The 25,618-nt window shown below is 40.3% G+C and overlaps 1 protein-coding gene across 3 annotated transcripts in view; it reads left to right on the top strand.

The window, feature by feature from the left end:
* Nucleotides 1-25,618, top strand: part of GALNT14 (polypeptide N-acetylgalactosaminyltransferase 14) — a 323,787-nt gene that overhangs the window by 249,172 nt on the left and 48,997 nt on the right. For all 3 annotated transcript variants that reach the window (XM_072634106.1, XM_072634105.1, XM_072634107.1), the window contains exons 5-9: nucleotides 30-95; nucleotides 261-382; nucleotides 14,675-14,762; nucleotides 15,730-15,814; nucleotides 21,538-21,641. In XM_072634106.1, the coding sequence (XP_072490207.1) occupies nucleotides 30-95; nucleotides 261-382; nucleotides 14,675-14,762; nucleotides 15,730-15,814; nucleotides 21,538-21,641 (465 nt within the window). The remainder of the gene's footprint in view (nucleotides 1-29; nucleotides 96-260; nucleotides 383-14,674; nucleotides 14,763-15,729; nucleotides 15,815-21,537; nucleotides 21,642-25,618) is intronic.

Below are 25,618 nucleotides of genomic sequence, written 5' to 3'. Positions count from 1 at the left end.
ACTCATCATCCCTTTTTGTCTCTTTCAAGCTGACGACTGCCAGTTGCTGAGCAAGCTACCCAAAGTGAAATGCTTACGGAACGAACAGCGAGAAGGTAAGAGAAAAACAGCTTCCTGAGGGACACTCCCTAGGACAGGGGGCAAAGGGATGGTGATGCAGGGAGCAGGGAGGTTGGCTGCTCTGTCACAGCCTTAAAGATTTCTAGAGGGACTGTGAGTCCCAAGGGGTACTTGCATGGCTATTTGTCCTCATTCTACAGGGCTGATCCGTTCTCGGATCCGGGGAGCAGACCTAGCCCAGGCCAGCATCCTGACTTTTCTTGACAGCCACTGTGAGGTAAATAAAGATTGGCTTCTGCCCCTCCTGCATAGGATCAAAGAGGTGAGTAGAGCCCAGGAGCACCCTCTATGGCACTTTTCTTATACCAGATGGGGGCCTAAGGAGGCTGGTTGGTACAAAGTACGGTTTAGGCTTCTGGAGTATGAACAAGGTACAGTTGCAGTGAAACATTTGGGGTAGGGGTGATAGGGCTGATCCAGTGGGTTTAGTTAGTGTTTAACACCTGACTCTTCAAAAAAAAAGTGAATGCCAGACTCATTTTCAACCTTAATCTGCATCATTAAAATTTTATCCACTACATTCTGTAGTCTGGCCTGGAGGTCAGCAAACTATAGTCCATAGGCCAAATGCTAACCACTGCCTGCTTTTGCACAGCCCAAGAGCTAAGAATGGTTTTTACGTGTTTAGATGTAAACCGTTTTTACATGTTTAAACATAATGTAAAATATTTAAATGCAATTTTTTTAAAAAACATTTTTAAATAAAGGGTTGCACAGTAGCCAGCAGTGAGCCAGATTTGGCCCGTTGGCTGTCATATATCAGAGGTGCAAATGCTCACAGTAAAAATTTAACAACTGGCTCTCACAAATTGGCACACGCAGGGGTTGACCACTCTTGTGGGACAGTTTAGTGATCTCTGGGGAGCACACATCTTACTTTCATCATGGATAGAAAGCAGTTGAGCCAGCCACACCTGAGAATATAAACTTTTTTCACCTGTGCTTTAGTGAGAGAGTCCTGGCCTTGGTGTTAGGCGAGTCTTGGGTTCAAATTGGGACAAATCATTTGTGTCTCTGAGCCTTAGTTTTCTCACTGGATGATAATGCCTGAATGACCTGCCCTACAGAATGGTCATGAGGATCAAAAAGGAAAATGAATATAAAGTGCTTTCAAAACTTCTACCTCTTATTGATTTGTTGTTATTGAATCATTTTAATTGTGTTCAGTTCTTGGTGACCTTATTTTGGTATTTTCTCAGCAAAGACACTAGAGATGAGGAAACTGAGGCAAACAGAGTTAAGTGATTCGCTTGGGTCACACGGCTGATAAGTCTGAGGTCAGATTTGGTGTGTCCCTGTTCTATCCACTGTGCCGCCTAGCTGCCACTGTTAGTGACACAAAAGAAGAAAAGACACAGTCTTTGTCGAGCAAGGGCTATTCTGATATTTACTACCCTGGACAAATCATTTAACTGTCTGTTCCTCAGTTTCCACATCTGGAAAAGGAACTTGGATCAGAGTCTCTGATGTCCCTTTCAGCCCTAGCTAGATCTCTGATTCTGTGATTATTATTTATCTGTTGTCCACTACCACCACAAAGTAGAGTAGTCTGACCCTGTCAGCCAGCACTTGGGGACGAGATGGACTGAACTAGATGGCAGGAAATCTGAATGAAAAACTCTTCATCCCAGACCCAGACCAAAAAAGGTGGGGGAGAGAGGGGCAGACTGAGGAGACCAAAGACAGGATTTGTAGCAGCATGTCAAGTCAAGGTAAAGCGAGAGAAACCTGTTCAGAAGCTCTGTCCCTTTTCAGCCTCACTGCTAGAAGGAAATTTCTCAGCCTTCTGTGGGGTGGGTACCCTGGCTTTGGTGTCAGGGTGCCTGTATGGTTGGTATTATATCTGGCCCCTCTGGATAGATACATACTCTCTCTGTAGTAACTAAGCTTAGCGCGGCCAACAATTTGTTCTCATTGAATAATTTTAAATTTTAATTATCAAACACAGTATGTGCACTTACAGAAGAATCAATGTTAATCAGATGACATGAATGTAGACTCCTAGAATACAAAGTGATGAGGTGGGGAGCTTTGTTTCATAGGGAATTTTCCTTTCCAGCTAAAGCCTTTGAAGGGGCTCTGCTTTGTTGCCAGCTTTCTATCCACCTAGAGACTCCCAGTCATATCCAGAAGGTCTCTCTATACCTTCGTGGTGCCATGTAATGGCAGTAGATTCTGTAGGGGTTTTGCTTCTGAAATCAGTAAAGAGATGACAGTGTTGGAGGATGAGAGATACCCAGCCCTGATAATGAGAGTGGAGCAGTTTGACATGGAAAAACCAGAATGGCATAGCATCTAACAGTAGGCCAGATTTAATATGAGGAGAAACACTAGCAGTTGTTCACCAGGGCCAGGACAGGCTGGACAGTAACATTAGGACAAAACAGTTTGTGTGTCACTAATAGATACCTCACCAGCAGGTATCACTAGGGATATGAGCATCACCAGTATTATGGGGAGGATGCGTGTCATTAACAGCATGATTTAGAACTTTCTCCTTGTGATGAACAGGTCATTCAAGGGCTGGAAATGAGGAAACAACTAAGCCCCAAGTCTTCCATTGGAGGTCTTTCACAGTCTTGTATAGGCAGGGCTGTTGTTTGTCCTCCATTCTCAAAGAGGACAGGGACATCAGGAAGGAGATGCTATTACTTGCAAGTAAATTGAATTTAAGTGAGGGAGGGGTGTGTAAAGTCACCAGCCTCACTTTCTCCTCCAGAGCCATCTGGGTCCAATTGCAAGATATAGATCAGGATGACTGGAGATGGCCCCATATGCAATGGGGGACTTTGGGCTTTTTAAGCTAATGTCTTTCTCAGGTCTCATTTTTTCTGAGGTGATGCTCCTTCAGTGATTAAGCTTAGGAAGAAATGAGGCAAAGAATGACCTCTTTCACCTAGTGGAAAAAATCAGTCTGTGAGGGGAAGACCCTCAGAATTTCTGGCCAAAACAGAAACAATTGCTGTTTATATTCACCCTGAGCTACCAGAATCCAAAAAATATCACCAAGTAAGATTTCGTCTGGAACCTATTGTTGGCCAACGAAAGAGAGCCAGAGTGATTTGGGTTTAAGGCATGGTTCATAAAAAAGAAATCTAGCCCATAAACCCCAAAATATCTTGCTAAGTTTCAGCAGTCAAAATTTATATTACTTTGGGCAGAGTGGCCACAGGTGAGGGTATGATTCCCTATGTGGACAGAGGGAGAGGAAGAAGGAAGGAAGGAAGAGGAAAGGAAAGGAAAGTAAAAGGAAAGGAAAAGGGAAAGAAAAGAAAAAATAAAGGATCTGGAACTTGACCTTAGGGCTCATATTTAGTTATGAGAAAGAAATTTTGCTAAGCCCAAATCAGATTCACTTTGTAAAGGAGATCATAAAGCCTTTTTAGAGCCTCTCTGAAGACCTTTGGATAGTAGACTTTGAATGAGTAGTAGGAGCTGCTCCACTGGGGAATTCCAACAGCATAAATTTGTTGTCAGAAACTTTACAAGAGGTAAAAAACAATATAAAATAAAAGTCTAGGGGTCAGCTAGTACAGTGGGTAGAATACTGGCCTAGGGTTGGGAAGACCTGAGTTCAAGTTTTGTCTCAGCTGTGGGTATAATCACTTAACTGCTATTTGTCTCAGTTTCTAATCTGTAAAGTGGGGACACACTGGAAGAGGAAATGGCAAAGCTACTTCATTTGATTTGCAAGAAAACCCTATGGATGAAGTCCATGGGGTCACGTAGAGTTGGACATGACTGAACAACATTAGACTCCTTACCTTCTCACCATGTATGACTAAATGTATCTCCTTGAAAGCAAGGATTATTTCTTCATTTGTTTCTTTCCTCCTCCCATCTTCCCTCCCTTCCCCGCCCCCCTCTCTCTTTCTTCTTGGTTTCCCCACATAGCTTTAGGCCTTGAGGCCTCCTACTGTTCCTAGGGGGTCTTTCAATTAAAATCTTTAGTTTCCATTTCATGGTTGGATCTAGTTATTGACCCAAATTCAAGAAGTCTGGAAATGGACTTTCTGGTGGTCTTAGCTTACTAGTCTAGTATTGAGTACTGGACTTCCCCTAGAACTCTCCATAGATAGACCAACTTTGTGGAAAGTGTCCCTTGTTTTCAAAGAAAATCCTTTCCTGCTCAATGTTTTTGAGTCTGTCGTAGGTCTCCTCTCTAGTGAAATCTCTCATTCCTTTTTCCTTCAAAAAAAGAGTATCTCACAGTTTCCCAGACCTAGATATGTAAGGGACCGATCCATCAGAGCTTCATTTCTCCTCAAGGCATAAGAACCCTTCAGCTCCATCAAACCTAAGTCTGAGACGGAGTATTTACTTAGGTCCAAACTGCTCCTTCCCTCTGTGAATTCAGCACTTATTAAGACAGCCAGGAATCCTAGCATTGGATCCATTCCATTCACATTGCTCTGATGATGCCTTTCTTTTTGTCTCTTCTAGATTGTGGGGCTCTTGCTAAAAAGCTTTCATTGCAGAGAAAATATAGTCGAGCAGACCAAGTACGGTCTGGTTGGCTCTGTCCCTCCCAGGTCAATTCATGACTGGATTCAAACCTCTGAAAACCATAAAGAACATGTGATGGTACTTCTAAAGTCTGTCATTTCAGAGATTAGAGCATTGTGTGTATCTATATGTGTGTATGTGCACATGCACATAAGTTGTCTTGGGACAAAAAGTGACTTGATCTTTTTCAGTCATTTTTCAGTCATGTCTGATTCTTCATGACCCTATTTCTTGGCAAATATGCTGGAGTGGTTTGCCAGTTTCTGTTCCAGCTCATTTTACAGATGAGGAAACTGAGGCAAACAGGGTTAAGTGACTTGTCCAGGGTCACACAGCTAGAAAGTATCTGAGGCCAAATTTGAACTCAGGTCTTCCTGAATCCAGGTCTGGCACTCTATCCACTGCTCCACCTAGTTGCCCAGATTTGATCTTGAAAGTGACAGTAAAAATTGAGAATTGTAACTGGAGTTTGAGGTTTTCAAAAACAGAGATAAGAGGACCAGATGAAGCTATCAAAAGCTCTTCCTAGACTAGTGATTCAAGTATTGAAAAATCCCCTTGTTTCTCCAGCTCTCCCTTTCAATTGCATGCTGTTTCTTGAAATAAGTGACAGCTTTTATATATCTACCTCCTTTTTCCTCCTTATTTTGCTCTTTTTTTTGTGGGGGTGTGGCAGAGGGAAGCACAGTTTGGAGGAAGGAGAGTTGTTAGCTGTTTGCAACATCATGAAGGCCATGATTCTTGAGTTGGGCCTTAACAGAGTTAGAATTTTGGTAGTTGACAAGGGAAAGGCATTCTAGGGGTAGAAAGCAAGATGGGCAGAGACAGAGAAGTAAGAAGTCAACACACATGGTTGTGATCAACAAATAGTCTAATTTTTCCCAAAGGGCATATGCAATCTGGGAGGGTGAGGGCTAGACCTGTGATTTCTTAGATATAGAGGCCTCCCAATGAAGAAACTCCCTCCACAAATGTAGATTGGCACCTTCTTTGCACCTTAGAGATACTATTCACAGGTTGAGTGACTTGTCCAGAGTTACACAGCCCATATGCGTCAAAGACAGGACTTCAAACCCAGTCTTTCTGACTCTAAGACCAGATCTTTATCCACTCTGACATATTGTTGTTTTATTGCTATGCGGGGTCATGTGAAAAAAAGCCTGGAAAAGCATGTTGGAGCTATGTAGTTGAAGACCTTGAGTTTTGACTGAATTTAGCAGGTGACAGTGAGGCATTGAAGGATGTTGAGCATAGTGGCTGATTTGGAGTCAGAGGAATTGGGTTCATATTATGGTTCGGCCCATTTGTTCCTCTGTTAATGAGGACAAATCATTTAAATCTCTCTGAGCTTTGGCTTTCTAATCTATAAAATGAGAGAGTAGGAGTGTCATATGACCCTATGATTGGCATTGTTACTAGACCCTAAGGGACAGCTTAGCCTGTTGATTCTACGTGTGTGTGTGAGAGAGAGACAGAGAGAGAGACAGAGAGACAGAGAGAGAGTGTCTACACCTTTGGAGGTAGCCCTGTACATTTTCCCAAATTCAGCAATGACTACAGTGAGAATACTTATGAATGAGCTACACACACACACACACACTCTTGAGAGAAAGGAGCATCACGTCAAAAATGAGTATTTCTTTTCATTTAGGCCCATTTTGGATTTCAAAGTCACTCAGTGACTCGATTCTGCTAGAATGAATGACTGGTGAGAACCTAAGGAACAAATTAAGTGAATCGTCTACAAATGAGGGGTTCTGCAACTCTATATCTTAAAGCAAGAAAACAGCTTAATTTGGGGAGAGATGAATTGGTCCAATAAAATGACTTTGAGTAGAGAAAAGGTCCTTTCCTGTGAGATGAAAAGTGACCCCGAGGCATAAAGCAGTCTGTCTTTGGTGATTAATTTGAGGAATTCTGGACTCTGCTAGTCCTCTTTGCTTCAACTCATCATTCAATCAACAAACATTTATTCAGCATCTACAAAGTGCTAAGTATTGTGCTAGGTGCTAGGGATACACAGACAGAAAACACATATTCCCTGTCCTCAGGGAATTTACATTCTCTTAGGAGACACCAAGTAGGCAGATACGTAAATAGAAAACCCATACAAACAACTCACAGTCATTTCCTGGGGGTGTGAGATGTAATCTTACAAGAGATGGTACTTGAGTTAAGCTTTGAAAGAAGCTAGAGATTCTGAGGTCCAGGTACAGAAGGACATTCCAGGCATGGGGTGGAGGGAGGGCTCCTGTACAAAGATGGGTAGACAAGGCAGAGCAATTAGGTCAGTTTGGCAAGAAGAAAGAGTTTGTGAAGGGGAGTAATGTTCAGTAATCCTGGAACACTGGGCTGGAGTCAAATTGTGAAGCGTTTTAAATGCCTGACAGGGAAATAGAGGAGTTTGTATTTTGTCTTAAAGAAAAGAATGAGTTTCTTGACATGGTGAGAGCTGTACATATTTTATTAATAAATAAATTTTGAAAATCTCCTTTATTTTCTTTTTTACCATTGTCCTTCCAACTAAATGAAAAAAAAGAAAAAAGAAAAACCATTATAACAAACCTGCATAGTTCAGAGAAACAAATTCCCATGTTGGCCATGTCTAAAAATGTAGGTGTACTTATGCATTGTAAGTCCATCACCTCTCTGGCAGGAGGTTGGTAACATGTTTCATTCTCACTCCTCTGAAATTATGACTTAGCATTATGTTGATAGAGCTGCAGAGTCTTTCAAGGTTTTTCTCTTCATAGCTTCATTACCATTGTGGAAATTTTTCTCTGGGTTCTGCTCACTTCTCTCTGTATCAATTCAAGGAAGACTCCCAGGTTTTCTCTAAAATTGTCCGCTTCATCATTTCCTATAGGGCAAGAAGAGTCTATATCACATTCACATGCCATTCTTTGTTTAGCCCTGACTCTTAGGCAATCCCTTCATTTCTAGTTTAGACTGTTATGGAAAAAAAATGCTGCCGAATTTTTGAATCTATAAGTCCTTTTTCTTTTCTTTTTCCCAGAACTACAGAGGGTGGGATTTTTTCTGTCTCCCTTTCTGTCCCTGAGGCAGTGTAATTCATATGCAGAAAACTAATTCATCACCAATGTGCTTCCAGTTATACAGTAACCAAGTGGAAGCTTTTCTCCATCCTGAAAGTCAGAATAAAAACAAGCCACAACAGAGCCAGGAACACCAGAGGAGAAGCTCAACTCTTCACATATCCCCTTTTTCATCCCAGGATAAGCAGTTCCCCGATGAAAACAGTGCCCGATTTAGAGTTAGAAAACCCAAGCTGAAATCCTGTCTCTTCCACTTACTCCTTGAGTTACCTTTGCCAAGTCACTTAAAACCTCTGTGCCTCAGTTTCTTCATTTGTAAAATAAGATTAGCCTAGATGACCTCGATGGGGCCTTCTAGTTCAAATCTCAGAATCTGTGAGCCGGTAGAAACATAGGAGCTGTCCAGCACCTGAGCAGTGAATTGCTCTAATTTATTACTGGGGGGAAGAAAGGCATGTATGTTGACATTGGTGATCTTGAGAAAAGACAGGTGTACATGGAAGCCACAGGGTTCATACAGTTAGTGGAAGAGCTGAGATTCAAACTCAGATCCTCAGAGTTTGCCTCTCTTCCTTCTCTTTCCTTCCATTATTTACCCTGCTTAATTCTCTCTCAATTCCCCAAACTATTTAATGCTATTAAAAGGTGGCCATCCCAGCTATTGACAGTGCCAGGTACCTACAAATTCTACATGAATCAGCTGTTACTGTTTGGTGGAGTTTATGAAGGTGCCAGTTAGAAATGACTCGGGTGATGTTACTGTGAGAATCTGCTCACCTCTCACCTGATGTCGGGATCCCATGGACTCCACAACAGATAATCTCAACAGAAGGGGGAAGGATAATGTTTGGTACTGAGGACATATTTCTCGATGACCTTGTTAGACAGGGGAAGGGAAGTGAATAAATATTTATGTAGTACAGTACCTATATGATGTACAGGGGATGGATTAATGAAAATAGGTTTTAAAAAGAAATATTCAGAAAATGAAAAGGAGGACAGGTAATGGACAATGGATACAATAGTATGGTGTGGGAACAGAAGTACCAAAGCTCAGGGAAAAACACATGGGGACTGGTTTTTTAAAGCATTATTAGGGGAACAAATAGTACCCCTGCTAAGTGCAGATAGATTCATGAAAACAGATTGTAGGACTGTAGATTCAGGGCTCAGAGGGATCTTAGACATCATCCAGTTAAGCCCCCTTCATTTTAGAAATGAGGAGATGAGGTCCAAAGAGATTAAGTGGGAAGTAAGTAGGGATGTTAGGATGCAAACCCAGTTCTACTTCTTCTGACTCCAGTTCCACTTTTTCCCACTGTACCACATTGTTTTGTAGGCGAGAAACAGCAGAGCTGCTCAATTCATACTTTCCTTCTGTTTTCTCTGCAAGGATAATGATCTTTGGACTCTAAGGGACAAAACAAAAATAGCTAATAGGCAACTGATACTCATATTAAATAGGAAGGCAGTTAGAAAGCACCCAGCTTCCCCACATGAGTTCACTTTACCAGACCCAGATGAATGACTTTCTATGGTACTAAAATGACTCAGATAGGAGCCCTGAGCCACTGTCTAGCAACTCTGCAAGGTCTTAGTCAATGGGGGGTTGTAATGGAGGATTGGAGCATGCCAACACTGACCCAATAATGAAGTAAAGGGAATAGAAGTCTTCAAACTGGGCCAATGTGATGGACTTCACTTCTTGTCAAAATACTAGAGCGTTTATTAAAGGGATGGTTTTTGAATATGTAGAAAAGGAAGTAGTGATCTTTAGAAGTAGTGAGTAGTGAGCTTGGAACAGGCTATTCCAGATTAACCTACTTTCCTTTATTGACAGTTTGGTAGACTGGTAGGTCCCAGGACTGCTGTAGATAGAGAACCATTAGGATCATAAGAGGACATCAAGTCAGTCTAACTCTTTTATTTTTCCAAGACCCAGTTTAAGTGACTTTGCCAAGGATATGTAAAAAGTAAGTATCTGAGGTGGAATTTGAACCCAGTCTTCCTGACTCTGGGACCATCATTTTCCATTCCACCGCAGGGGTTCTAGAATTTGGCTGTAGTTTCTTTAGATCAAAGGAATGTATTTAACATCATGTCACATTCTCTCCTTGATTTTTTTTTACAACAGTGTACTTACTTTGTTTGTCTATGTACCAGCTATGTCCCTTCCAGTACAATGTAAATTCCTTGAAGGAAGGAACTATTTCACTATTGTCTTTCTATCTCCAGCATCTAATTTAGCACCTTATAAATAAAATGTATTTAATAAATGCTTATTGAATTAAATTCAGTTATGGAAAAATGGAGAGATATGAGTGAGACAATAGTATAATTATTAAAGTTGGATACAGAATTGATTGAATACGCAGAACGAAGAATCTACCAAAGAATCAGCAATTTATTCATAATCTGTTAATGGTTTGATTTCAACTTCAAAGGAAGTCATTACTGGAGAATCCCATGAATCTGTGTTTGGTCCTGTGCTTTTTAGCATTTTTTGTCAGTGACTTGGACAAAGGCAAGGTGTTACCACAGGAAGAGACTGGACCTGTGTTCAGATCCTGATTTTTGATGCTTATTACTTGGGTGACAATGGAAAATCATTTAATCTCCCTGAGCCTCAGTTTCCTCATCTTTAAGATGAAAGGGCAAGACAGGATACCCCCTAAGGTCTTTTCCAGCTCAAATTCCACAATCCTAAACTCTTGGATGTTTTGCCTATGAAATTCTAAGGTGACAAAGTTGCCAGGGATAGCTAAATACTTGATAAAAGTCATGATTGATTCAAAAAATCTTGACATATTAGGCCAAAGCTAATGAGTCAAAATTCAATAGGGATAAATGTCAAGTCGTATACTGAGATTCAAAAAGCAAGCCTCTCACATAGAAGATGGGAGATCATGATTATTTAGCACTTATTCTGAGAAAGATCTGGCGTTTTAATGGACTTTTTAATATACTATGACATTCAAAAAAGCTAATAGAAGGAGATAATTGTAATATACTCCACCCTGGTCACACCAAATCTAGAATATTATGTTCTGTTCCTGGTGCCACATTTTGGGGAGAACATTGGTAAACTAAGGAGTATACAAAGGACAAACAGGATTGTAAAGGACCTAAACATGCCATGGTAATAATTGTTTATCTTGGAAAAGACTTAAAGGAGGGATAAGAGCTTTTGTCAAATATATGAAGCATTGTGATATAGAAAAATTTTAGGTGTGACATAAGGAAAGACTTCTTAATGTCTTATTTTATCAAGCTTAAAGAATGACTGCCTCAGAAGGCAGGTCTTCAAGAAAAGGCTGGATAGCCACATGTTGATTTTTTGAATTTTGTTAAATAGCATTTTATATTTTCCTCTAGTTACATGTCAAGAAAATTTTTAGCATTCATTTTTACAAGGTTTAGAGTTCCAAATTTTTCTTCTTCCCCCCTTTGCCTTCACTCTTCTGAAAATGTAGGCAGTTTGATATAGTTTAAACGTGCTATCATGTAAAAATTATTTCATATTAGTCATTATTGTAAAAGAAGGAATAGATCAAAAGGGAAAAAGAATATTGGAAAGAATAAAGTAAATGAAAAAATATGCTTTAATCTACATTCAGAGTCAATCAGTTCTGTATCTAGATTGGATAACATTTTCCTCTGTAAGTCCTTTGTACTTGTCTTCGATCATTGTATTGCTGAGAAGAGCTGAGTCATTCATTGTTGATCATCACACAATGTTGCTGATACTGGGTTCACTGTTTTTTCTGGCTCTGCTCATTTCACTTTGCATCAGTTTGTATAAGTCTTTCCAGGTTTTTTCTGAAATCTGCCTGTTCATCATTTCTTATTGCACAATACTATTCCATTACACTCATATGCCACAGCTTGTTCAGTTATTCCCCAACTGATGTGCATCCCCACAATTTCCAATATTTTGCCACCATGCAAAGAGCTGCTATAAATATTTTTGCACAAGTAGGGCCTTTCCACTTTCTATAATCTCTTTAGGATACAGACTTAGTAGTTGTATTGAAGGATCAAAGGGTATGCTCAGTTTGTTTGCCCATTGGACATGGTTCTAAATTTTGCTCTTCAGAATGGTTGGATCAATTCACAACTTCACCAGTTATGCATTAGTGTCCCAATTTTCCCATATCCTCTCTAACATTTATCATTTACCTTTTCTTGCCATATTAACCAATCTGATTGGTGTGAGATGGTACCTCAGAGTTGTTTTAATTTAGATCATATGCCTATAAATAGCTTTGATTTCTTCATCTGAAAACTACTTGTTCATATCCTTTGACCACTTATCAATTGGGGAATGGCTTGTACTCTCATAAATTTGATTCATTTCTCTATATATTTGAGAAATGAGACCTTTATCAGAGACGTTTGCTATAAAGATTGTTTCCCAGCTTCTGTTTCCTTTTAATCTTCATTGTATTGGTTTTGTTTGTACAAAAGCTTTCTAATTTAATGTAATAGAAATTATCTACTTTACATTTTGTAATGCTCTTGATCTCTTGTTTGGTCATGAATTCTTTCCCTTCTCATTTATCTGACAGATAGACTATTCCTTGCTCTTCTAATTTGTTTATGGTATCACCCTTTTTGTCCAAATCATACCAAAGGTTTGTCATATCTAACTTTTCTAATATTCCATTTACCTTCTTAGTCTCTTTCTTGTTTGTTTTTTCAGTTGGATTTATTTAGTCTGATTGAGGACGATTGAAATCCCCCAGTAATATATTTGTGCTGTCTATTTCTTCCTGTAACTCACTTAACTTCTCCTTTAAGAATTTGAATACTGTATCACTTGGTGCATATATGTTTAGTTTTGATATCATTTCATTGTTTACCTTCCTTATCTCTTTTTATTAGTTAATTAGTTTGTCTAAGATCAAGATTGCTACCCCAGCTTTTTTTTTTTTTTACGTCAGCTGAAGCATAATAGAATCTGTTCTAGCCTCCTAACTTTGCTCTGTATGTGTGTCTCTGCTTGAAGTGTGTTTCTTGTAAACACCATATTATAGGATTCTGGTTTTTTTTTCTACTCTGCTGTCTGCTTCTGTTTTATGGGAGAGTTCGGCCCATTGACATTCACAATTGTGGTTACTACCTGTGTAGTTCCCTCTATCATACTCTTCCTTCTGTTTTTCTTTTCTCTCTTTTCTCTCCATTTCAAATCAACCAATTTGTTGATTGGTTCTTGATAGCTCATATCAGTTTCCAGTAGCCCAATTTTAACTTTGAAGGTATTGTTTTCCTCAATTCCAAATTATCTCAGGGTCCCCTGTAATCCACCCCAAACCTTCCTTTAATATCATTTAATTGAGGAAATTTTCTAAATTCCTCATTCAATTTTAAGGTGTACTTTCTTCTTCATTTGGCCAATTGTGTTCTTTAAGGAGTTGCATTCTTCAGTGGATTTTTGCATCTCCTTTTCTATTTGGCCAATTCTACTTTTTAAGCAGTTTTCCAAGCTTTTTTTCATAATTCTCTTGCATTATTCCAATTCCTTTTCACATTTTTTCTTCTACTTCTGTGATTGTTAAGCTCCTTTTTTGAGCTTTTCCATGAGTTCTTTCTTGGCTTGAGACCATTTCTCATTCTTCTTTGAGGTTTTTGCCCATATACGTTTTGACATTGTTGTCCTCTTTTGAGTTTGTATCTTGGTCTTCCCACCATAATAACTTTTATGGTCAAATTCTTTTGTTGTTGTTGTTATTGTTATTGTTTGCTCATTTTATTGGGGGGGGGGTCCTTTTTCCTTTCTTTTAATTTTGAACTCTGCACCTGAGGAAGAAGGGGAACTGTCTCAGGCTTCTTGTGCTAGTGGCTGCAGCTCCTGGCTGTTTACCTGATCTTGCATTGATGTTGCCTGTACACCCTCAGGGGCGTTTTTCTGATGATGTGCTGTGGGTGTGGGATGGGGGTTGGCTGAGCTGCTAGAAGTCATAGGGGTCTGTCAGCTTACTTAGTGCTGAGCTGGGGTCCAAATGGTGGTGTCTGGTGTGTACTAAGGCCCAGTCAGGTGTTTCTGCATTTCTCTGGGGTTATACTGAAGCATGTAGAGGTCTGGCCATTGGAGGATCCCTGTTTCCTTGGAGCTGTGCTGAAGCATGTGATGGTTCTTGGAGCTGGAGTCTGCTGACTATACTAAGGCACATGATGGGTCCTGCTGTTGGTGTTTGCCTGCTCCACTGCACTGGGATTTAGCATCTCTCCCACTGGTTTCCTGAGGTGGGACTTGCTGATGGCTTGTTGGGACACTTCCTGGAATGTGCTCCTCTTTTACTCAAGTAAGATGGATCTTTCTTGCTGATCTTCCAAGTTTCTTGGACTAAGAGATTGTTTTACCCCATCTTTTTGCTGGTTCTGCTGTCACAGGATTTGTTTTGGGGTGCTATTTCATGGTTGTTTAAAGGTGAATATGGTAGAGTTACAGCGATTTACTGCTTATTCCACCATTTTGACAGAGTCTAGTCTCTCTCTTGTTGAGTGTGTTATAGTTGGCCCCAATGGTCTTTTTTGACACTGAGATTCTGTGATTATCTGACCCTAAGGGGGCCTCTGCCCAATATCTCAGGCAGCTTGAAGCAGAGCCCAGTATACAGTCTTTTTCCAGGAATATAAACAATACATGGGAACACATAGAGAAATGCCCAGGAATACCATTTCTTTGGAGCCTTACTGCTACACCAAAGAAGTCTAACTTGGCTGCTCTTCTTCTAATATGGTTAATTTTGCAACCATGATATAATGGGTCATCCTGTAATAAACATCAGCCCAGTGGTTCTGTTTCACAGCTTTTATGTACTCCTGAAGGTGGCCTTAACCTGGAAGATAAATAGGTGACTTCCTTAGGACTTTTGGCAACACCTATTGTCTTCTTGATGCCACAGCTCCACTGACCTACCACCCTGATGGTGTTCACATAAAGTGATTCAAGCATAAAACAATATAGAGGTATGTGTATTATTTTTCAGAATCCTACACGGGTGGTGTGTCCAGTAATTGACATCATTAACCGGGACACTTTTGCCTACGTGTCCTCTTCCCCGGACATGAGAGGTGGTGAGTGGGGCTGTCTTCTTTTCCCAGTAAGAAATTTTCTTGTCACCAAATGATTGATCATAGAAAAATATAGTAAGGAAAGACAAAAAAAACTATCAATGTCATAACTTGGATGCTTAACCCCATTCTGGCCATGGGTTCTACCCTTTCACCTTAGAATCATAAAGGCATGGGTAAAGTTTTGGAAACCTCAGTATAACCTAACCAAAGAGAACAGGGGCTGAAATAAGGATTCCCTGATAACTGGGGTCCTGAGTTTAGTTCCTAACAACCTCTAGCTCTAATACTACTTTTCCCTTAGTAATTATCCAAGTCCTGTGCTAGGGGAATGGGATAAGGGTTCTTTTTTGAGAAAGGCCAGATTATCTCAGGGTTTCCTGAAATCCACCCTAAACCTTCCTTTAATATCATTTAATTTCAGGGTTGGGGATCAGGGCTCTGATAACCCTGTCCACAGAAAATGAGGAAAATGCCCCAGCTACAGGGATCTCAGTTGTGCTCATTTTAACATACCATTATATGACTTATGTAAGCTTATGACTCATTGCTTTGACCCCTTTTATTTACTCTTGTTCGAAGACCCTGCCCTTGAGGTATTTATGCATGCCTGGCTCTTTGTGGTATGGAACCAACCTTGCTTCAAAGAGGGCATGGCTGGTAGAGGAGGCTGCAAACTTAAATTGGTATGCCTCTCAAAGAGCTAATAATTTTTCCCATTGCATAGGCCAAGTGAACACTTCCTTACCAAATCCTGCCGCTCCTACTGGGTGCATTTAAGCACTTCCAAGAAAATGCATAAAGGCAGCCAATGGGGGGATGGTATGTTTGTTTCTTATGTATCTCAAGGTTTAAAGGGGACACATATACATTTATATTATGAAATACACATGTGTATATAAACATGTATATGTATTTGTGTATGTGTACCTACTTGCATATACATATATATTTTTTTGCTATGGTTTAGGCTTTGATTGGACACTCCATTTCAAGTGGGAGGAGCTTTCCCTCAGGGAAAAGGCCCTACGTGTGGATCCCATTCAGCCCATCAAGTAAGTAAAAATCTTTACATCTATTATCACTTTAAAAAAATTATTCTGAACTTAAGAAATAAAACAAACATTTCCATAGCATAGTAGAATAGAAAAAAAGATGATCACACATGAAAACATACATCTAATATTACTCATAAAAGTTCAAAATCTCAGGTCTATGGGCAACTAACAGAAATGTGTTAAATGTCAAAAGATATTTTCCAATAATGAAGTGATCAAATGATATGAATATTTTCAAATGAATTTCAAAATATTCAGTATATGAAAAATCCTCCAGTTAATGAAGAAGGGAATTATAAACTTAAGAAACTATGAGGTTTACTGCATATCCTAAAAATTTGCAAAGAATAGAAAAAAAACTGAGATATGTTGGAGGGACTATGGAAAAACAGGCACACTAATATACTGATCTGAAAACAATTTGGAACTATATATGGAAAGTGAATTATCCATTCACATACTTCAACCCAGTGATCTCACTACTGGGCACATATCCTAAAGGACTTTGAAGACAAAAACAGAAGTCTAGTATTTACCAAATAATTCATAACAACACTCTCATGGTAGCAAAAGACATGAAAGAAAGTGTACAGTGTTCATTGACTGGGAAATGACTGAATAATCTGTAGTACATAGAATGGAATTTGGAGAAGTAGGGGAAGATCTGTGTGACTGATGGAGAGAACCATGAAATCAGAACCAGAAAAATTATGCACAGTGACAACCATGTAAACTGCAAGATCCCCAGAAGGAGACTAAGTGAAAAATCAGTAATGGTCCCAAAGAGGAGATAATGAATAATAATATCTCCTTTCTGTCATCAGAGTCAAGGGATTACAAGAGCAGGGTGATACGTACATGCATACACACACACACACACACACACACACACATACACACATATATTGATAGACAAGGTCGTTGTATCACTCGACTTGGTGCAGCTTAAAGTGTTCTTGTTCTTCTGGCTTCCATCCTTGTATAGTATGTGATCTCAAGAAAGGCGGGTCAGTGTGATGGAAAAAGTACTGCCACTTATGGACAGGGTGCTGCTACTTAACCTCTCACCTGCAGTATCCCCTCAAAAGCAGGGGTGAAAGTTCATCCCCTTCCTTTTCAGAGAAGAAAATGCTTTGTCAAACTCAAGCACTACATTACTGAGTTCTTAGTGCAAATATTATCATCCACATTTTGGAGCTGAGAGAACTGAGACACAACATCTAGGTGACTTAAACCCACAAGCATTTACACTATCATATGTAAATATATACACACTTATATATGAATATACATGTATTTATATTTATATCAATACATGCCAGAGACTGTGCTAAACTTTTGAGATACAAAGATAAAAATGAAGCAATTTACTTTTTTTTGGGAGAGAGAGCATTTATATGTACAAGTATTTTTAAAGTAGGTACAAAGTACACAATGTATTGTGGAATGTGGGATACCAGCAACTAGAGGGATCAGAAAAGTCTTCACATCTGAATTGACTTTTGAAAGAAATGAAGGATTAATTCTAAGAAATGAAGTGAGAAGGGAACATTTTGCAGGCTTGCCCAAGATTGTGTAGTTCCTATGTAGTGGATCCAGGAATCAAACCATTCTCTTAAGAATATCCACCATCATGCCATGTAGACAGAAGTCCCATTTTTGCCATTTGCATGCTGTTTAGACAGACTGCATGTAGCAGTGGAGGAATTTTTGACAATTCAGTTTGAACCCCTGAGAATGTCCTGGGACAAAATGAGTCTACATTTCCTCCTCTGGGGACCTGCTGCTTGTTGATGCATATACGATGCACAGGACAATCCTTTCAAGGGCCTGGAGTGTTATAGCAAGAGAATGACAGTAATTACCAGGCTATGTCAGTATGGAGTCAAGTACTGGGAAAGAAAATATAGATTAATCATAAACGTTGCCATGAGTAGATAATTATGGTGAAACATGTTGTCATTTGCCTATGAATATGATGCTGTGTGTTGACTTTTTTTTAAATCTATGAATTGGATTGTATTTGAACTGAGTCCCTTTAATCCAACCTCCATGTTCTAGGATCACAGAATTAGAGATGGTGTAGGGTCTCTGAGATTGAGAGAGAGGCTAAGTGATTTGCTCAGAGTCATTTAGCCAGTACAGGGCAGCTAGGTGATGCCAAGCCTGGAATCAGGAGGACTCATCTTTTTGAGTTCAAATCTAGTCACAGACACTAACTAGCTGTGTTTGCCTCGGTTTCCTCATCTGTAAAATGAGCTGGAGAAGGAAATGGCAAATCACTCTAGTAACTTTGCCAAGAAAACCCCAAATGGGATCATGAAAAGTTCGACACGACTAAAAATGATTCAACAGCAGTTCAGCTAGTAGGTGAAAGAGGCAGGATTTAAATTTAATTCTTCCTGACTCCATTGCCCTGTCTCCTGCGCCACCAAGGGCAAACATTTGCAAAACTGGGATTAGAGGTTCATCCTGATCTAAAATTAGGTTCATTTTGAATACCCAAGGACTGGTCTTTAGGACTGCAGCATCACCAGCAGAATTAATGATGTCCGTGAGGTACATAGCACTCTACAAGCACATAGAATGTGAAATGTGCGGTATTCACTGCCCACTAGGTGCTTGTATTTTAAAATGTGTGACTACCTTAAAAATGGCATCAGGAAGATACAAATGATAAGAAGATAGTTATCTTTGAGATCTACAAATGAATGCTGCCTGATGAGTGTTTCTCAAAGCAAAAGGTGGGAACTTGTAAGAGGGACCCAAGGAATCCATAAAAATGGGTCATATAGAACAGACAGGAGCCACTAACCCATATATAAGGGTTCTTGCAGCGCCATATTGACTTTGTTTTAAAATGTAATATTATCTATGTCTTATTGCGTTTTTATTTATCTTGTTAAATATTCCCAATTACATTTTCATCTGAATCAAGCTTCACTCAGGATTATTGTGGGCAGCATGTGGCCCCCTGGCCAAGTATTTGGCACCCAGGATATAGAGCACAACCATCAAGCTCCAGACAGTTAGGGTTGATATAAACTGAGGCTTAAACTAATATGTTCAGAATCAGCCCCTCATGATTCCATTTTCTCACTCCTGGCATCCCTCCCTTCCAGCCTTTAAATTCTTCAGTGATGCTGAGAAGGAAACCAAAGCTACAAAATATCTAAGAGCTGCTTGTGGCAGTAAAGTATAGCTATTTATGTATGTATGTATTTATTCATTTATCTATTTATCATCTATCTTTATCCTCATTCATTAACTCATTCATTTATCCATATCTATTTCTGTCTATATTACTCTCCATTTTTCACCTATCTATTAAGGGATGATGGTACATTGGCCTTTGCTGTGCTGAGCACAGGGGATATTCTCAATAAATGGATAATTAATCAATCACTGATTGATATGGGCCATAGGAGTAGAAGGTGCTTGTGGGGAAAGGGAATAGGTGAAAAAAATGGCAAGCCATCCATCTAGACATTCCAGAAGGATGATCATTACAAAATCAAGGACAAACCCAGCAGCCTGTCTGCCTCTCCTCTTTAAGGGCAAATGTTTCTTGCTCTCTTTGGGAAAATGGCCTCTCCCTGGAATCATTTTGATAATCAGAGAAGCAGGACTCAACAGGAAGGTGTCCGACTTAGGAAGAACCCAGTCAGTACACTTGCCGTCTTGGGATCACTGACATAGGTGACACACAGATGTCCCTAAAGTCTAAGACTAGTGATACTGTGTGCCCGGCACTGTGCTGAATGCTTTTACAATTACCATCTCATGTAATCCTTAAAACAACCCTACAAGGTAGATATTATTATCGTCCTCATTTTCCACTTGAGGAAACTGAAACAATCAGAGCTTTAAGTGACTTGCCCAGGGTCTCACAGCTCTATGTGACTGAGACTGAATTTGAACTAGGTCTTTCTTGTGATGCTCTCTCTCTTCTGTGCCACCAGCTTCCTCTTGTTGAAATTAGTGACTAGCCCAGGGTCACATTCATGGTAAACATCAGAGGGTGGCTTTGAATTCAGGTGTTCCTGACTCTAGGTACAATATGCTATCTAGCAGATTAGAAGTTAAGATACCTGAGTTTTATTCTCAGTCAAAGAGTGACTAGTTGGGAGACCTAGAGTAAGTCACTAACCATCCCCAGGCCTTAGCTGGACATTTAGGGGAACTCAATGAGTTCTTCACTCCCTTCCAGCCCTAGTGTTCTCTGATTCTCAGAATAAATCTTTGGCTCTACCCAACAGAAAGCATTTTTGGTCCCATGGTGCTCTCCTTCCTCAAGCTTCTCTCACTCCTTGGATTTGAATTCAGAGGACTTAGGTTCAAATCCTAAATCACCTAGGTGGTCTCAGGCCAGTCACAGAAACGTGGAATTTCAGAGTTGGAAGGAACCCCAGCTAGTCCATCCACCCTCCCCTTAAAAGAACTCCTCTCACCACACACCTGAAAAGTAGCCTTTCAGCCTTTGCTTGGAAAACCTCCAAAGCGGGGAGACCTAGCACCTCCTGGGACAACCCATGGGATAGCTCTGGTTGTAAGGACATTTCCCCTTACATCTAGAGTATCCTTCAGGTACGTGGCTCCACTGTGCCCCTTCGTCTCCATTTCATAATCCCTATTCCCTTCAAAGGCAGTTGTTGGCACAATGGATAGAACCACGGGCCTGGAATCAGGAAGACGAGTTCAAATGTGGCCTCAGACACTTACTCACCTGGGCAAGTCACTGTCTTAGTGTTTCCAACTATAAAACAGGGACAATAAGAATACCTACCTTGCAGGGTTGTTGTGAGAATCAAAAGAGATCATATTTGTAAAACACTTAGTACAGTACCTGGCATATAGAAGGTGCTTAATAAATTCTGGTTTCCTTCCTTCCTTCAACCAGCTATCACATCAATGGACTCAAGGCCTTTTTGCATCCTAATTGCCCTCCCCTGGACTCTCCTTAGATGATCAATTAGTTCATCTGTCAGAGCCTCAGATGCCTCAATTGTAAATGAAGGAGTTGGATTAGATTGTTTTTCTGGCTCTGAATGCCATGATCCTTCCTCCTGCTCACATGTGTCTTCTAGCCCCACTACTAGGCTGTCAGGAAATAAAGATTAATAATACTGATGATAGCTAACATTTATAGAATACTCACTATATGCCAGGCACCATGCTAAGCACTTCATAGCTATTTCATTGAACCAGAATAAAAGACAGAGCTATGAAAGATCGGAGAGATGCTTTATGAAGATCCTGTTTCCCAGTGATGATTAGTGGATAAAGCAGCTTTCCTAAGATTTTTGCTTCCTTCTCCTTTAAGTGACCAGGCATCTTATCCCTTTACTGATGTAGTTCTTAAGAGAGTCTTCCAAGTCAGGATCCTTCTGAGAGAATGTGTAAATTTTCACCAAGTGCTTCTCTGTTTGGAAGCCTGCAGTCCATGCCATGAACCCTGGGCCTTGGGGAAAAGGCATACCGATGGGTGTAGTCTGCCAGTGAGACCCAGGATATTTATGAGCAACAGTACAATGCCCAGGCAATACCACATGTCAAGGTGCATGTCCTTATTCCAGGTAAAGTGGAAATTTATTAGTCCTTCTGTAAGAGGAACAGAAAGGATGAGGGCAATGGCCTTGGTCTCTGGGTTCTGAAGAAAAGAGATTCTGAGAGCTTCTGCCTTCTTCTGACACTCTCTTCTCCCTTTTCCTGATGCGCAGGACCCCAATCATTTCTGGAGGGCTATTTGTAATGAACAAATCCTGGTTTAATCACCTGGGGAAGTATGATGCAGCGATGGACATCTGGGGTGGAGAAAACTTTGGTGAGTGCCCAGCCTCTGCCTGGTCAAACCTTGGCACCAAATGGAGCCTTAGGCCTGAGGGCCTTAGAACGAGACAAAAAAAAATTCAGATGGACCTTGGGAATGGCCTCCCATCTCAGCAGCTGTGTGAGAGTGGGGTGAGTAAATGAGCTTGGACAAGCTGAGACAGTGAGGAAGAGGCAGAATAGATTGGGACCACTCTGGATTTTAGTTGGTAGCTAAAGCTATAAGGTGCTGCCAGTGAGAGCCAGGAGTTTGTGCAAAAGAAAGTTAAGAGGGTGAGGAATTATGATGAAAAGACCTGGTCAGGCATCAGAAAAGCCAGGGTTCAAGCCCTGTATTTGATTCATAGGAGCATCCTGGGCATCCTTTTGGTGGGACTGGCAGCCATCTCACCAGCACTTCAGTTCAGAGGGCTTGCCCCTACACCGATAAAATCGCAGGGCTGGACAGTGAAAGGGAGAGGAAGAGGAGGCAGAACTATGGGGCGTCAGGCAAGGGCTTCTAAGCTCACTTTGCTACTTTCTCAGCATGTGGTTGCATGCCCGCTGAATGGCAGCATCACTGAGCAGACGTGCTGGCTCCAGGAATGATCTACAGGGCCAGGGTCTAGCGTTTAGCAGTAATCTCATCCATTGTCAGGCTGCTATTGTTTTCTTCCATCCCTGCCTCCTTTGTGCTTTATGGTTTTCTTCCTCAGTCAGTAAGAGTTATTTTCCCCAAATTGATTGCCTCTGGCCTGACCTGCAGCATCTGCTCTTTTCAACCGGCCAGTGGAAAGAAATCTATCAGAAAAAAAGTGCAGGCCAGATCGAAGGCCCAACAAATGCCATGGAAAATGAAAACAATCATAAAACAAACATTCTAACCCACTCCTGGTCCAGGCAGATCCATCACTGTCTGAAGGAGGCACAGTCTTCTCTCACCCTTCACCCTTTCTGGACCCCAAGAAGCCAGCTCCCCACTCCTCAAGCCTTTACTGGCCCTGCTGGGGCCTCATCTTACTGCTTTAGGGTTTCTGCCAGGATCACATTATGGAGGCTGAAGTGATGATGAATAAGGCTGAGGCCACATGTGCTGCTGCTGTTCAGGCTAACATCAGGACATCTCCTTCAGTGGACAGGACAGAAAGGGCTTTCCAGAACTCACTAAGCATCAGAGAGGTCCATGGAATGTCTACACTGGGGGAAAGCTCAAGGTCATCTAGTCCAGGGGTCCTCTCTCCTAAAAACCCCTACAGATGATCATGCAACCTAAGGAAAGAGGAGACCTACAGTCTGACTAGCATGTGGGTGTTAACTACTTATATGTGAATATGCACATACATCCATGTGCATACATAGATACATTATAGAAGCGTGTGTACATGTGTGAGTGTGTGTGTATACTGTATATGTACATGCACACAGATGGTTAACAGTTGCATGAGAGGCTACCTTGTGAGGCAGCAAGTTCCCTATCTCCTTAGGTGTTTATACATACATACATATATGTACATATCATACATATAACACACACGTATTTTATACATGTACATGTATATACATATATTTCATACATATAGTTCCTATTACATTGGTATGTGTGTCTTAGTATAAACATTTTATATACGTATGTATAGATTGTATTGCTACATGTGTAGGTATACACACATATGTATGTGTATGTATGGGTGGAAAGAGAGGGTTTTTTTGTTGAGTAGTTTTTAAGTCATGGCTGACTCTCCATGATAACCCAATTGGGATTTTTTTGGCAAAGTTACTGGAATAGTTTGCCATTTCCTTCTCCAGCTCATTTTATAGATGAGGAAACTAAGTGACTTGCCCAGGGTCACAAAACTAGTAAGTATCTAAGACCAGCTTTGAAATCAGGTCCTCCTGACTCCAGGACTGACACTCTAGACACTGAGCCACCGTGTGTGTGTGTGTGTGTGTGTGTGTGTGTGTGTGTGTGTATCTATATCTATAGATACATCTACACCTCTATAGATATGCACACACACACACATATATATGTATATATACATGCACAGTCGCTAACATTTCTATAGCACTTAAAAATTTGTAAAGTACTTTTATTTGTTAGTTCTTTCTCTGAATGCAGATAGCGTCTCCCTTCATAGGTCCTTTGTAGTCAATTTGGGTGTTTGTAATAACCAAAATGATTTCGTTGCTCAGAGTTGTTCTTAAAACAGTATTGCTGTTACTGTATACAAAGTTCATCTGGTTCTGCACATTTCATACTTCATTATTTTGTGCAAGTCTATCCATGTTTTTCTAACATCATTAAGCTCCTCACTTCTTAGAGCACGCTAGTATTCTATCATAATCATATACCACAACTTGTTCAGCATTTCCACAATTGTACAAGTATGTATAGAATGATTTTACATATATACATACATACATGTATGTATATATGTATGTGTGTGTAATAATAACTATGTCTACGGTTGGGAAGGGAAGAAAAAAATTTGCATAATAACTTTATTATATATTTTAAAGGAATAGCAAGTTGTACATAATAGATTTGCAGTTTCATATGCAGTCATCTTTTTTTATTATACTGTGTTATGGGAAAAATTGCAAAGTCCTTTACATTTTATTTATTTTACCTTATGCATTCCTCACAAGAGCACTATGAAGAAGGCATTCTTAATATCCCTGTATTACAAATGAGGAGACCAATACAGAGAGAGGTTAAGTGAATTCAAGTTCACACAGCGAGAAAACGTTTGTCCCCCTGACTCTTGGAGCAGTTAGGTAGCACAATGGATAAGAGTGCCAGCCCTGGAGTTAGGAAGATCCATCTTCCTGACTTCAAATCTGGCCTCAGACACTTACTAGCTGTGTGACCGTAGGTAAGTCACTTAACCTTGTTCGCCTCAGTTTCCTCATCTGTAAAATGATCTGGAGAACGAAATGGCAAACCACTACAGTAGCTTTGCCAAGAAAACCTCAAAGAGGGTCACAAATAGTTGGACATGACCAAACAGCAACTTCCTGACTCTCAGTCCAACATTCTCTTCACTAGACTACCTCCCTACCAATCATCACTCTTTGTCTTTGTCTGTCTTTCCTGTATATCTCTCCATCTCTCTCTGTCAATCTATCCATCTATCATAGTTGACTTTTACATGAAATTTTAGATTTTATGAAAAAGCAATACAGTTACCTCATGTATAGGTTCTCATGGTCTTAAAAAAACTATATGAGGTTAATAGACACTATAATTATTATCCCCTTTTTTTCAGATGAGGAAATTGAGGCTTAGAGAAGGGTTAAATAACTTGACCGTACTCATGTGTTGAGTAAACGTTGGTACTAATTCCATATAACACACATCATGTTGCTCCATGTGGCCCCTCTTCCATTGTTCTGGACATCATATGGATGAGGTAATGGAAGGAAGGCAAGCACTAGCAGGTGGTGGAAATCATGAAAGACTTCAAATGAAATGTGACTGTAGAGGGTGAGGATAAGGTTGGAAGGATTCTAGGGATTTGAGATGAGGAGGGAGTGGGTTCCAGGGAGGGAACTCACTTTTTTCTTTAACTTGTGCAAAGTCATTGAGACAGAAGATGGAGTGCCATGTGTTAGAAATGGGAAGAAGGCTACTTTGGCTGAATTGTAGAGTGTGGGAAAAGGAAGTAATATATGTAATAAGGGTAGAAAAGCACGTTGAGCCTAGGTTATAAAGAATTTCAAATGACATGGAAGTTTTATATTTGACCCCAGGAGTTTGTTGAGTAGCAGAATAACGTGGTCAAATCAGTGCTTTAAGAAAATTCCTTCAATAGCTGGATGATTAGAAAGGGGAGAGATTTGCAGCAGGGAGACCAATTAGGAAGCTATTATCATGGTCCAGGCAGGATATGATAAGAGCCTGAGCTAGGTGGGTAGCTTTGTGAATGGAGAGAAGAAACAGGTGCAAGAGATGTTGTGGAAATAGTAACAAGAGTTGGTGGCTGATTATAT

This window comes from Notamacropus eugenii, chromosome 1 (assembly GCF_028372415.1).
Source record: "Notamacropus eugenii isolate mMacEug1 chromosome 1, mMacEug1.pri_v2, whole genome shotgun sequence".
In the NCBI taxonomy this organism is placed as follows: Eukaryota; Metazoa; Chordata; class Mammalia; order Diprotodontia; family Macropodidae; genus Notamacropus; species Notamacropus eugenii.
The sequence above is the reverse complement of the archived record's forward strand: the minus strand, read 5'-3'. Positions and strand labels throughout refer to the sequence as shown.